This window comes from Durio zibethinus, chromosome 25, assembly GCF_047325235.1.
Source record: "Durio zibethinus cultivar Kanyao isolate XHJ-2024 chromosome 25, ASM4732523v1, whole genome shotgun sequence".
In the NCBI taxonomy this organism is placed as follows: Eukaryota; Viridiplantae; Streptophyta; class Magnoliopsida; order Malvales; family Malvaceae; genus Durio; species Durio zibethinus.
In genome coordinates this window covers 20314375-20327238 of record NC_143186.1, presented here as the reverse complement: position 1 = coordinate 20327238, position 12864 = coordinate 20314375, and the positions used below count along the sequence as shown (strand labels likewise).

Sequence of the window (12864 nt, the reverse complement as noted above, 5' to 3'; positions counted from 1 at the left end):
CTGGTGCTTGACTTTTCTTCTTCCAAGAATATTTTATACTTGCTTTTGGGACGTCAAAGGATGACAACTCTCATTCTCCTTGATTGATAGGAACAACTTTCCTTTTTTCCTTAAAGAAAGCAATTAATTTTGATACCATGGGGAGCTACCGCCCTACCAGTTTGTGCATGTCGAATTGCTCATATGTTTTTCTCTTTTATCCACATTTTATAACCATTTATATTTCAACGTAGGTTAACCATCATTGAACACAATTTGACAGCTGAATGTAACATTCTTTTCTGCTTGTATGAAGAACTTAACATATTTGTAGATTTAGCTGTATTTTGAAAAGCTTGATATGTCTGTAAAATCCAATATCAAGCTTAGAGTTACATTCGCTGTTTCCATGAAATACATTCAAGTATACGTATTATATAGTTTTTCTTTGCAGTCAAGAATGCGATTATCCAAATTTTGCACTAATAAGTCCTTGAATCGACCCTATCAAGCCCACTATTGACACAAGCAAGCAAAAAAAGCTGAAACTCCTAAGAATAATCCATTTTCTGGTCCAGGGTTGAATTTTTTTCTGCACAAAGTACATTTCCACGGGAAAATATATAGTCAAAGGCCAAAAGTTCAATGCCCCTAGCAGTCCTAATACCTGGTTGAAATATGGGAAGATCATTGCAATAGCAGTTGTCGATGCAACATAGGCTGTTCGAAAGCATAGCTTCAAGGGACTTATCTGAAATGAAGGCAACAATGGGAGTTTGAACGTATAGAAGTTATTCACGAATCCACTGCTTGGGTACTTCTTGGTACACCATCTCTCCACAAATGCAAACACTGGCTGACTAAAAATCTGACAGGAAAAATATTAGGTGAAACATGATTCTAAGCAAATTTTATATAATCCTTGTAACTTCCATTTAAGTTTTCAAGAAGTTTGCCAACGTGCTCTTCTCCTTGTCATTCGACTTTATCAGAAAAGATTCACATTGTCAATCACAGAGCTATGCTCCAAAATTTGAGGAATTTCAATACACCATGAACGTACCTGATATCCTCCCACAAGGTGAAGCACTATGCAAGCATTAGCAAAATCAATGAGCCAGTAAGGCTCATAAAATCCAAATCCTGTCAAGAGATTTCCAGGTGTATTGTTGCCGAAGGCAGCATATCCCAAGCATCCACAACAGAGGTAGAAGAATGTTGTAGTAAAGATTGCAATCATTGAGGCCTTTTCCATGGTCTTGTTCTCCGGTGGTGGTGACTTCAAAGTATCCTACAGTAAAACAATTTTATGGTTCAGTTTATATCCTAAATTTGTGATGCTTCACATCTCAGGTATCGTGAAAATATCTTGTTTTTGTCCATATTCCTGTTTCATTTATAAAAGAAATGAAGCCATACCTGTATTTCTATAAGAATGATTGAATATGGATAGGCAAATGCAATGTCTCCAAGGGCCTGGAATGCTAACCATAGTTTATCAGCAATATTGGCAGTGGGCACTCCAGTTATACTCCCTTTAATCGTTCCATTTTCTGCAATTGGAAACATGAGTCTTAATGCAAATTCATACTCTAGTTATGATTTTCATTGTCTAATAAACTTAAGATATTAAAAACAAAATTTAACATTTGAATTATAGATTCCTGTTCGGTGTTTTGATTTGGTTTGATAGTTATATCAGTGCCATACAGATGTATAAAAGAAATATGGAATTTGAAATATGAAATATGAAATATAATAGAAACATGAGTGTTAAGATATATATAACATATCTTCTCAGGTCTCATTAATCAATAATAGAAATATGGAATTCGAATTTCTAGTAGGGCACCATAAAGTTTGAATAAGTGGAAAATTAAAGGCAAATTCACAGTTATACCTATCACTTGTGCAAACCCAAGTGCAAATCCTATGAAAGAGTAAGTAAAGGACATGATTGCAGCAACCACTGAAAGCCATTCCATGTTCTGGAAATCTGGTATCTGTGACATTACAACCTGAAGAGCTCCAAATAGCAGCATATAGTAAGTATCTCCATATGAACATGGAGCATTGTGCCCTTCTCTGTGATAACAGTTTGATTTCTGAATTGCTCTGTATTAGGCCAAAAACAAAATAAACATAAAAGAATTAAGCTTAAGGATCCTTATCAATCTAAAGCCATTTGCAGTTAACAGGAAAGAAAAGCAGACACAAGGATTAGGGATTAAAAGGGACAAAATAGATGAATTTAAAGATGGCCACATGAAATAAATCTTGCAAGGGGCATTCTAGAAGAATGAATACATAGTAACTATTATAAGGTGGAAAACAGAAAGGAGAAAAGATAGAGTTGTGTCCTCAAGATTTCTTAAATACCAAATACATTTCTGCACTTTCCACTGCAAAGTGCTGATAAATAATGGGGAAAATAAGGGATTCACCAAGTACCTTATACTGTTTGAAGTAGTAATTACATAAGCAATATCAATCCCATACAAGCTGAGGTTTTGAAGCAAAGCACACACCCATGTCCTGTTTCTACCTGAACTATCCGTCATTAGACTCCATAGGAAGGATGAAAGAACTACATCTGTATATCCTAACAATGGAAACTAGAGAGGATTTTAGCAAGAAGAAAAAGAGTTAAAAGTTTAGTTTTTAGCTACCAAGATAGAGTTCAACAGCGTCCATGTAAGACTTGTTTCGTGTTCCGTCATCAGACCTATAACAATCACTAAGAAGGAAGGCAGAAAGACAGGTGATAACAGCAAAAATAAGCAGAGCAGTAGGCCCTGCTATCCATCCTAGCTGTGAAGTACTCCATGCCAAAGACACAACTCCAGAGCCAATAACAGCAGTGATTATGTGAGCCACACAGCTCCACAAGGTTCCTGATTGAGTTCCCACAGACCGTAAAATTAAAGGTTGGACCAAAACAACAGCATAATACCAAATAAAATGCAATAGTCCTAAAATCGCCGATACGAGTTCTTGAAGGATGTCCATCATCGTTACAGGTGCCATTAGCCAGTTTGAGGGAGTGTTGAACTGCCATTGTAATCCAGTCCTTCAAAGTAGGCTATCGATTTTGGTAAAAAATTTACCACCTGTATGCCCAATATAAAGGGTCTAAGGCCATATTCAATAGAAAACTAAATGTGGCAGCATACGTCATGAGACTAAAAAGCTATATATGATGTATTACTAGTATATCTTTTCCTTCTCTCCCTGAAATACATTAATTTCATCCCCTCCATTATTATCTTGACTCTTGAGTTGGTTTTTGGTCATAGGAAATCAATTGAGTGAACCTCATTCATGAATCATGAGGCATTTTCTATAATATAGACATAGATCCATCAAATCCATACCACCTTCTAGGATTCTCAGTCTAGTTAGTTCGTATATATACTGCCACCCACATAAGTTAGCAACAGCTTGAAGTAATCATAAACACATGGAATAGGAAACCACAAAGAATGACCAAGGATCAGGTGTTTGTCATCAACGTGACAATCTCTCCAGTCAAATTAGTTTCGGCCCTCCCATGTATATATGTGGGAAAACACTTATTTACGGCTGGTTGTAATCTTGTAATCTGTATATTTATATTTGTATCTCTAGAATTAAGTATTTGTATCTCTAAAATTAGGATAGATAATCCCTCAATTATAGGATTAGTTTTTTAGGAAGATTTAGTTTCCTAGTTTAACCCCTAGTTAGTTGTATATAAACCTAAACTTCTTGTATAATTCTCAATAAGCAGTTTTCCAACATACATTCAATTTCCACACTAATTTATTTCTTAGTTTTTTCACAATATATAATTGAGCAATGGTCTGTCATTCTAGTTTGTTGCAGTTACTCGGACCCTGGTTAGCTCATAGGGGCAGGGTCAGTGCAACAACCATATATAGCTTTAGAATCTCCGGATCGAGTAACTTTCACCTGTTTTTTCTCCAATACACTTTCGTGTTCTTAATTTAGTCTACTCAAAACAAAAGCTTTTTCATCCCATGTACCTTTCATTTCTGTTGAAATCTTGACACTTTGAATCCAGCGGCAAGAAGCTTAGATTAATTCATGGTATCCTGATTGCATGTTAGGTCAGACTAGATTAATCATCTTAAGCCTAGTTGTTGCTTGTCGTATTCAAGCTGAACGAGAACGAGAGACAATGAAAGGAAATCATATAATCCATCCCATGCAATGACGCAGCCTTATATAAACTCTACCCCTCTTTAATTTTTTTGTGGGCTTTCGTAAGCCTCCTGAATAAATACATACGTAAACAAAGTTGATTTAGAAGGTTGGACCCCCAAAGAAAAAAAAAGGCTGATTGGAAAAGCCCATGATGGCCCAATTGTCACAACATTACTTGCAATGTTTGCTGTCATGTCCGTGCAACAATAAGAGGGCCAATGTTTCGTTTGGGTACAAATAGCCTAATGGTTTTGTCCATGAAGAAAATCCCAAAAATCATATCACAGCTCCACTTGATTTGAGCCCACTAGAAATGAAAGCATGGAGTGGACCCTTGGACAAAGTTTATATATATATATATATATATATATATATTTATATATATATATATATATATAAGAAGATTAAATTGAACATTTAAGAAAACCCTGCAATTTTCCATTCATCTATATATCCACAGAATTGCATCACAAGATCAATACATAATAAAATAGTCTGTAGTTGGTACTCATTTTGTGCATGGAAAAAAATTATTTGTGCTTTTGGAAAACAAGAGGCGTATCTCATATAAAGTTCAAACCAAGACCGCTATAGATCTTTGAAACGAGAGGAGAGAAAGCATGATGAAATTAAGTCTGATGATAAGTAACGTTTTTTGTTCTTCACTTCTTGATGTGGTGAAAAAGTTTTTATAATTAAAACCCATGAAGTTTAAGGATAGTAATTAGCAGGAACGTTGGGTCAAGGCAACTGATCATATGCAAGTACATGCATGTTCAAAAGAAGAAGAACCGACAGCCACACCCACATCAATGATGGATCTCTACTCTCTACTGAATCATAAATATAAATATATATATATAAAAAAATTAATTAAAGACAGAAAGAATAGAATCATACTTGATGCTGCTAGCAGAGGTGATAACATAGGCAATGGCAGTCCCATACAAGCTTTCCTGAGCAATTACACCACAAACTTTGTGATTCTTCTCTCCTGCAATGAATGCAATTTTTTCCATGTTTTCATATTTATATATATACATATATTCTTCTAAAGTTCAAACTTAGAAACAATTACCATCAAATTTGCAATGTATAGTTAGACAGAAACCATAAATGGGTAAGCCTGCATTTCCATTATTGGGACTGAAGCATTAAAAATTTTGCTTCAATATGAATCTACCCCCATTATCAAAATATTTTAGTGCTGGGCTTCTCAAGATATTCATCTTTTTCTATACAAAAGAATTAGAGAATATTTTCTTGTATCAAAGAGAAACAGAAGCACTGCATATATAGTAGTACATTAATAAACTTGGAGAAGACGAGTAGCCTAACTAATGAAGTTTAATCCAAGAAGCAATCTTATCTTTTAAAATATACTAGTAGTATTTTTATTATTATTATTATTATCTTTGGAAATTGAAATTTATGAACAAGGAAGAAATATGTCATTTTTTCTATTATGTCAAATATATCCAAAATTTATTTATTTATTTATTTTTTCTGATTCCTATTCTTCTTTCCTTTTTCCAATTTCCAAAGCACACCTATAAATCACCAATAATCTAGAATTAGAGACTGAAAACTAGTGATGGCTGGGATAGATGAAAGAATAGGATTTGGTTACCCAAATACAAACGGACAGCATCCATGTAAGATTTGACTCTGTTGGGGCCGTGTTCAGGGTCAGGATACATGTAGCAGTCACACAGAAGGGAGGTAGAAACAAGAGTAATGCCTGCAAAGACAAACATGGAGATTGGGCCTGCTATCCATCCTAGTTGAGCAGTGCTCCACGCAAGGGATAGAACTCCTGCCCCTATCACTCCTGTTATGATGTGTGCTATTGCTGTCCAAATAGTCCCTTTACAATCACACGTCAAATAAATAAATAAGTTAGCTGTATATATATATATATATATATATGGAAAATAAAAAAGAAAATTATTGATTGATTGCTTTTACGGAAGATACTACCAATTTCCAAAAGTGGTTGAAAATCTGCCTACTAAAGATTGGGCAGATTTGGGCAGTTCTTTCACCAAAAGAAATACTAATTGAACTAATTATGAAGAAGGCAGATGTTGAGTAAAGATGTTTTACATGACTAATAATTTTAATTGAGTTTCTTACAGGTTGAAGTTAAGCTGCAGTAAATATCATGGATTTGCAAGTTAATCAGCATTGGTAATAAAATAAATGTAGGAACACTTGAATTCAAAAAAAGAACTAATTAAAACATCTGCAGAATCAACTAACGTTTTTATTCATTAAGCTTGCAAAGACGAACTAGGAAAGTAAGAACTGGGAAATAAGGAAAACACTTTCTCCTAGTCATCAGAACATTAGTTAATGACTGATAAGAAAATAAAAAGGGTCTTATCAGATCAATTAATTTCTTTTTCTTGCAATATTGAGATATGAAACCTATGAACTATCCATAGAGTCACAGTGAAAAGGAAAAAAAGAGAAAAAGGGTCATTTTGAACATACCAGTTCTTTTGACGGGCACTGTTGATACTCCACCTGAGGAAGAACTGGGCAGTAATGGAGACTGGTTGTCTTCTTCTTCTTCACCCATGTCCGATGTCTTTGATTCGACAACAATTGTTATTGTGTTTTCCAATAGGCAATGCTCAAGAATGAAAGCAAAAGAAACAAGATATTTTATCTCTTCAAACATAACGAAAAGAAATGTCAACTCACGATGCTTTATTTCCTGTACGTAATTGAAGGTTAGGTGAGTTAACTTACCAGATTTATTAGCTGATATAATATTCTAACATTGTTATTTCACTTTACTATAAAAAAAAAAAAAAGAAAACTAAAAAATAATTGCATTCTGTAGCGTTTAAGCACGCAAAATTCACACATTGTGAATAGATGTCAGATTGACAAATAAAGTTTTTTTTTTTCTTTTCCTTTGTTGCATCATATATTTGAAAAATCCAAATTTCCCGTTGAATAACTTCAACTTTTAGAGCCATCGCCCGTTGAATCAAGTTTGGATGGGATTCGGTTTGGGCCATTTGTTATTTTGGTCCATCGATATTTGCCAAAGTTGTTTTCAACTTGCAAGCTAGTTGTATCATATCTTGAAATATTAATCCAAAGTCTCGTGAACATTTCATCGGCTGGGAGCTTAATTTGCGTTTTAGTTTCAAATTACCTCAAATTCTCATGAATATTTCCTGAAAAAACGAAGGTATTTAGGTTTCACATGAAACTTTTACATTTATACTTAACTTGCTATAAAATCCATCTTTTACACGGTACTTGGGTTCGTGTCTTAATTAATCCTATGCTAGTTAGAGATGACTGCTCCCTCTCCCTCCCATGTATATCTCAAGGATTCAATTTCTGGCTATGAATCCTTGAGCAATACACAAGAGTGATAGAGAAATTGAAAACCAACGAAACGATTTCATTGCATGCAGTCCCTTGATGTTCACAAGAATTAGTGTTCCGTAACACGATCAAAATTTAAAGAATCCTTTTCTTCCCTACTGTATACACAGTCTCTCTCTAATTCGCCATCTTCCCACATCGAAAGGTAGAACAACATAAGGAACAAGACCCTCGTTCAATAATATTAACCGAACAAGCATAAGCAGCTGGAAAAATGGAATATCTGGAAACAAAATATTTACACCAGCTTGTGGGACAAAGTTCTTTGGATCCAAGGCCTTTTCTCTATCCAGGTTCAAAATTCCGCCCCTTAATTCAACTGCTTCATTGATCACGTCTTCGGTTGCTTGCTTTCACCTGTAACATTGAATTAATTACAGCACAGCCATGAAAGAGAAACCAAAAGAGAGATTAGGAGCAAAGTAAATGGAAAACTGACCACTTGAAGAAGTATCTTCATGTACAAAGAAACTTGCAGCTACTATCAGATAGCAAAGAATAAGCATTAGTCCTTTGAAGTAGTTAGACGTTCCCTCCTGCAGAAAAGCAAAAAATAATATAAAAAAATTTACTTCATTTACTTCCCAATGCCTTCTGGCCTAAACTAGTATTCAAAGTCTCATCTTTTTTTTTTTTTTCCCCTTTTCATATTTGAAGATTGCTTGCATTCTTCATCTACCAACCTGCAGAAAAAAGGCTACAACTATAACAGTTATGAACAGAGTTGCCGTCTCAAACAGCTGGAAGTTTAAGTCCATTTCCTGCCCCATCATCCACCCAATAACAACACAAAAAGGAATCTGCAGATTCAACGAGGATAAAGGTTTAGAAAACCAAGGCAAAAGAAACAACACATTAGCCATAAAAATAAAAATAAAAATAAAAAACAAATGGCTTAGTTTCAACTTCACACTCCAAATCATTAGAAGTTGTCATATAAAAAGAGTGGAGATTGCTGAATAACTGACAATCACAGAACCACCCTAGCTAAGAGATACACATACAAGAATGAAAAATGTGTGCTTCAGTAGTTGGTGCTAAGGCAATCAAACAATAAAATCAAAAGTAAACCCAACAAATCCTGACATCAGACAGTATATGACATAATGTGATAACATTAATACAAATTGGGCATATCCAATGTACAGCACCTACCCCAAACATAGAAATCTGAGTTGATGACCCTATTGCCACTCCCAAGGATATGTCCTGCAGAGAAATTCAATTAATTAGCAGGATATAAAATTTTTATGAAATGAACAGTAAGAGAATCACTTACAAGCTTGTTTTTCATGGCAAACATAATAGCACTTGCATGCTCTGCAGCATTGCCAATAATAGGAAGCAAGATAACACTAATAAATGAAATTGGCACACCCCATGCCTCAGATGCACCCTGAGAAACAACAATCAAACAAAAGAAAGATCACATAAAAGCAACCAGCACATACCTTTAAGAATATAATTTTGTTAAAAAGCAATCTTAAAAACTGCCAAGTGCTAACTACTTACATCGGCTGTTAACACATGCAGATGTGGACCTCTAACAATCTTACATGCTATTCATGTCAAGGATTCATGTTCATTATTCGGATTGGTTTGACTAAATCCCTTAAGTATGCTTCAAATCTAAGGGACACCCATTCCCTGTTCAGGCCCACCCTACCAACCGTTTGCTCCTAAACATGACACTAAGTGGATGCATATCATCAAACCAGTATTTTAGCACCAGTGCACGATGTAACATTCACTGATTAATTTGGTAATGGCTCCAGAATTTAACAAGCTAATTCCATAAGTGACCTATGATCTCAAATATTTTAACATATCCATATCATTAACCAAGAAGAGGAAAGATTAAAAACCAAATGTTACCTGCATGGCATCCACCAAGTAGTCTGATAGGATAGAGATCCAAGCAGTCATGATTGCAAGCCAAATGATTGATTCCCATTTGGAGATCTCTGGTGCTTCATCATCATCATCATTTGCGTTCTGCTCATTCTGACTTCCTTCCTGATATCACACCATTTGCCACAACACTAAGTTTTCTACACAAAATACTTGGGAGACAAAAAGCAAGGCAAGTACTTTATTATATTCAAAAGATATTAATAACAATGATAACCAACCTCGCCAATAGGGACATAGAGATCTTTTTGACTTTTTAACTGGAAAACAAGATAGGCTGCATAGGCTAGAAGCATAATACAACTGCTAAATCTTGAAAGAGCCAACTCTGACTTCCCAGCATGCCGTTCAGTGTGTGTGTAGTAGAGGACTGCTGGGAACAGGAGGCCCATGACTGCCATTAGCAGCAGTCCTGAGTTAACAACAGCTGTGGCCTGAACGTAAATTTACTTCAGTTTAGAGCGACCAAATAAGGAAATAAAGAAGAATTAAAATCCGACAACATGCCAATATGTTTACCTTACTAAAAGCCTGTTCCTTTCCAGGATATACAAGCCCACCGCAAAAGAATGCACATCCAAGAACAAGCAGCATGTTTGACAAAATTGAGCCCAACAATGACAACTGAACAACACGTATCATTCCACTTTTCAGTGCATAAATCGAAATAATCAGTTCGGTTGCATTCCCAAATGTAGCATTTAGAAGACCACCAACTGCAATTAATTTCAACATATTAAAGACCATTGCTGACATGAAATTTATGAGCACTTTAAAAGGCATCTTGCAAGCATTTTCAAATCAACAAACTAGTTTCTTAATCCAACAAATAACAAAAGTCAACAAGAATTAAGGATAAAAAAAAACCTGTAGGTCCAGTGTAAAAAGCCAACTGCCTAAATTCAATCAAATGAAAAGGCAATGTTATGTGTCAATAGTGCAATGGGTAGCATCAAGAGACCAAATTCAAATTAAAGAATATGAATCCTTACTCAGTAGCATAACCCAAACGCTCTGCCAAAGGTGTTATACCCAGTAAACTTAGAAAGAAGACCCACCCCTGCAATCCACCTCAGCAATTAAACAACTTAAATGAAAACGAAAACCAAGCAAGGAAAGAGAATCAAAACTAAAACTCACGTTATGCGCAGTCATCTTATGAACCAGGATTGCTAGAGGCCCAAACGGCATTAGCAAGTTGAGTTTATTTGAGAAAACTACAGTCTTTATGCTCTTATAGACACCGTTCCTTATCATTTTATTACCAGCAACAGGCAAACTACTAGAAAGCGATACTTGTTCATTCGAATCAGTTGACTGTGTCTTTTGAGCATCCATTTCAGCGGAATAGAGGCACTCATCATCGAGATCACCCATTGACCTATCATCTAGTGATCCCATCTGCTACAATAAGCACTAAAAAAATTAGAAATAGAGGCTCGAAAACACTCAAAAGAATTAGCAAATCAAAATGCATATCTCCCAACCAAAACATTAAAAAATGAAGAATAACGTACTTCAAGGTGGGATTGGACTCTGACTTGCAACTTGTAATCCATCTTCACGTATCAAAAGAGTAACAAGTTCTCCACAGCCATTAACATAAAAAGCATCACAAAATCCAGCGCCTGGGTTTTAATTCCCCAAGATCTAAATAACATAAGCACAACTGAAATTTGTGCCAAAAAAAAAAAAAAAAAAACCATAACATTAGAAAGTATGCTTAACACACCCAGAAATTGTAATAAATTAATGCAATTCTAAATCAAGATCTCATCTTTCAAGTTTATTCCTCTATTATACTTGTCTACGAATTATAATAACAAACTTAAAGATTTTGATTTCCATGCCTTATATGCATCTAATAAAGACCTACAACATCAAATCAATCCAACAAACTATTAAAGGATGCAATTCCAAACAATCAACAGCATAAAATAGAATAAAATAGGAAAAAAATTTTATTCTTGTTTTTGTTCAAGTGCATAAATTGCATCAAATATCAATGTCAATGCTTAACAAAGAATCCAAAATACAGAGGAAAGAAACAAAAGGACTGAAACGGCAACGGATCTGAGAAAGAAGTAACCTTTATTGCAAATCTTTGGAATTGCTGAAATGGGTATGAATTAAAAAACCCCAGGAAACAAAAAACAAAAGAAAGTGAATACTTTTCTTCACCGAAAAGAAAAATCGAAGGTATTTTTCTTTTGGTAAGAAAGAGAACCCTCAAAGGGGAGGGTAGGAACAAGACCAGATTCTAAAATGAAAGCCGCTTTAGGTGAGGGGTATATGTAGAATAGTAAGCTTGTGATTCTCCGTTTTCCTCGTGTATTTTTTCCTAGTAATTTGAAGTGCTAGTGTTTTCGAAGGTTGAAGAAAAAGAGAAGAAAAAAATCTACGCTTGTGTTTTTGAAGGTTGAAGAAAATGAAAAAAAAAAAAAAAATCTATCTATGATAACATAACAATAATGTGAGGAAAAGGGCTGAGTTCAGATTAGATTATTAAGACAAGAAAGTGTTGTGTTGTGCCTGTGCTAGGATCCTATTCTTAGCAAGATTTTAAAAGAAATATATTATTTAATTTTTTATTAGAAAAATATAAATAAAAAAGGTTGGTAAGGAAATCCGTTGGCTTATGATTTTTAATAATATGTGTTGGCTTGGAAAACTGCAGCTTCCAGGAAGTTTCGCAGGGTCGCGCCTCTATTGATTTTATTAATATTTTATGCCTTGCATTTAACAATGCATTAATCAAATTTAATAAATATATTTATTTATTTATTTATGACACTGTCATTAATCAAATTTTTTCTTTTTTTCCTCCTTCAAAAACTATCTCACCATTCATCGGTTAATTACTCCTATTTCAATGAAACTATAATATTAAATTCATCATTTTCATATTAAATATGATAAATACTTAAAATAGTATGTATTTAGGTTACTTAATGGTTTAGTCTTTAACACAAAATTAAAAATTTAAAAGATTCAAATTTTATTATTTATATTAAAAATATTAAATAATAAAATAAATCTTGAAACTATTTTTTTTTTCATTTATCTTTTTATTGGTTTCATCAATTTTTCATCCAATTCATTGAAAATCCCTTTGGAACCTAACAAACCATTAATTCGATCGATCAATCAATCCTCAAAAACCTAAACTTATTACTTAAAATGCACTCAATATTGTTCCCTTTTTAACTTTTATTATGAGTTTTTTTTTTTTTTTTATCAATGAAATTTTTAAATTTTACAAATATTTTTAAGAATCTATCATATATATTTTTATAACATAATTTTTTATTATATTAATTTTTATTTTTTAATATATCTTAAAAAATTCACTGATGT

At 34.0% G+C, this 12864-nt stretch overlaps 2 protein-coding genes across 5 annotated transcripts; both read right to left on the bottom strand.

Moving 5' to 3' along the window:
• Positions 1-207: 207 nt before the first annotated feature.
• Positions 208-6992, bottom strand: LOC111275536 (putative amino acid permease 7). Of its 3 annotated transcripts, none has more exons than XM_089754410.1 (7): positions 2968-3052; positions 2649-2873; positions 2431-2524; positions 1880-2094; positions 1399-1532; positions 1043-1270; positions 212-847 (listed from the first exon to the last, which is right to left on the bottom strand). In XM_089754410.1, the coding sequence occupies exons 1-7, from the start codon at positions 3035-3037 to the stop codon at positions 446-448; spliced, it is 1368 nt and encodes a 455-aa protein (XP_089610536.1). In that variant the 5' UTR covers positions 3038-3052; the 3' UTR covers positions 212-445. The 3 variants fall into 3 exon arrangements, with proteins under 3 accessions (XP_022716639.2, XP_089610536.1, XP_022716638.1); XM_022860903.2 differs by lacking the exons at positions 2431-2524; positions 2649-2873; positions 2968-3052 and adding exons at positions 5086-5179; positions 5816-6052; positions 6682-6992 and having other exon boundaries at positions 264-847; XM_022860904.2 differs by having other exon boundaries at positions 208-847; positions 2649-2989.
• A 599-nt stretch (positions 6993-7591) lies between these two features.
• Positions 7592-12043, bottom strand: LOC111275537 (vacuolar cation/proton exchanger 5-like). Of its 2 annotated transcripts, none has more exons than XM_022860913.2 (13): positions 11597-12043; positions 11025-11176; positions 10648-10911; positions 10500-10567; positions 10375-10403; positions 10027-10223; positions 9729-9941; positions 9472-9612; positions 8876-8992; positions 8752-8805; positions 8280-8396; positions 8036-8132; positions 7592-7953 (listed from the first exon to the last, which is right to left on the bottom strand). In XM_022860913.2, the coding sequence occupies exons 2-13, from the start codon at positions 11064-11066 to the stop codon at positions 7928-7930; spliced, it is 1365 nt and encodes a 454-aa protein (XP_022716648.1). In that variant the 5' UTR covers positions 11067-11176; positions 11597-12043; the 3' UTR covers positions 7592-7927. The 2 variants fall into 2 exon arrangements, with proteins under 2 accessions (XP_022716648.1, XP_022716650.1); XM_022860915.2 differs by having other exon boundaries at positions 10648-10908.
• Between the last annotated feature and the right edge of the window lie 821 nt (positions 12044-12864).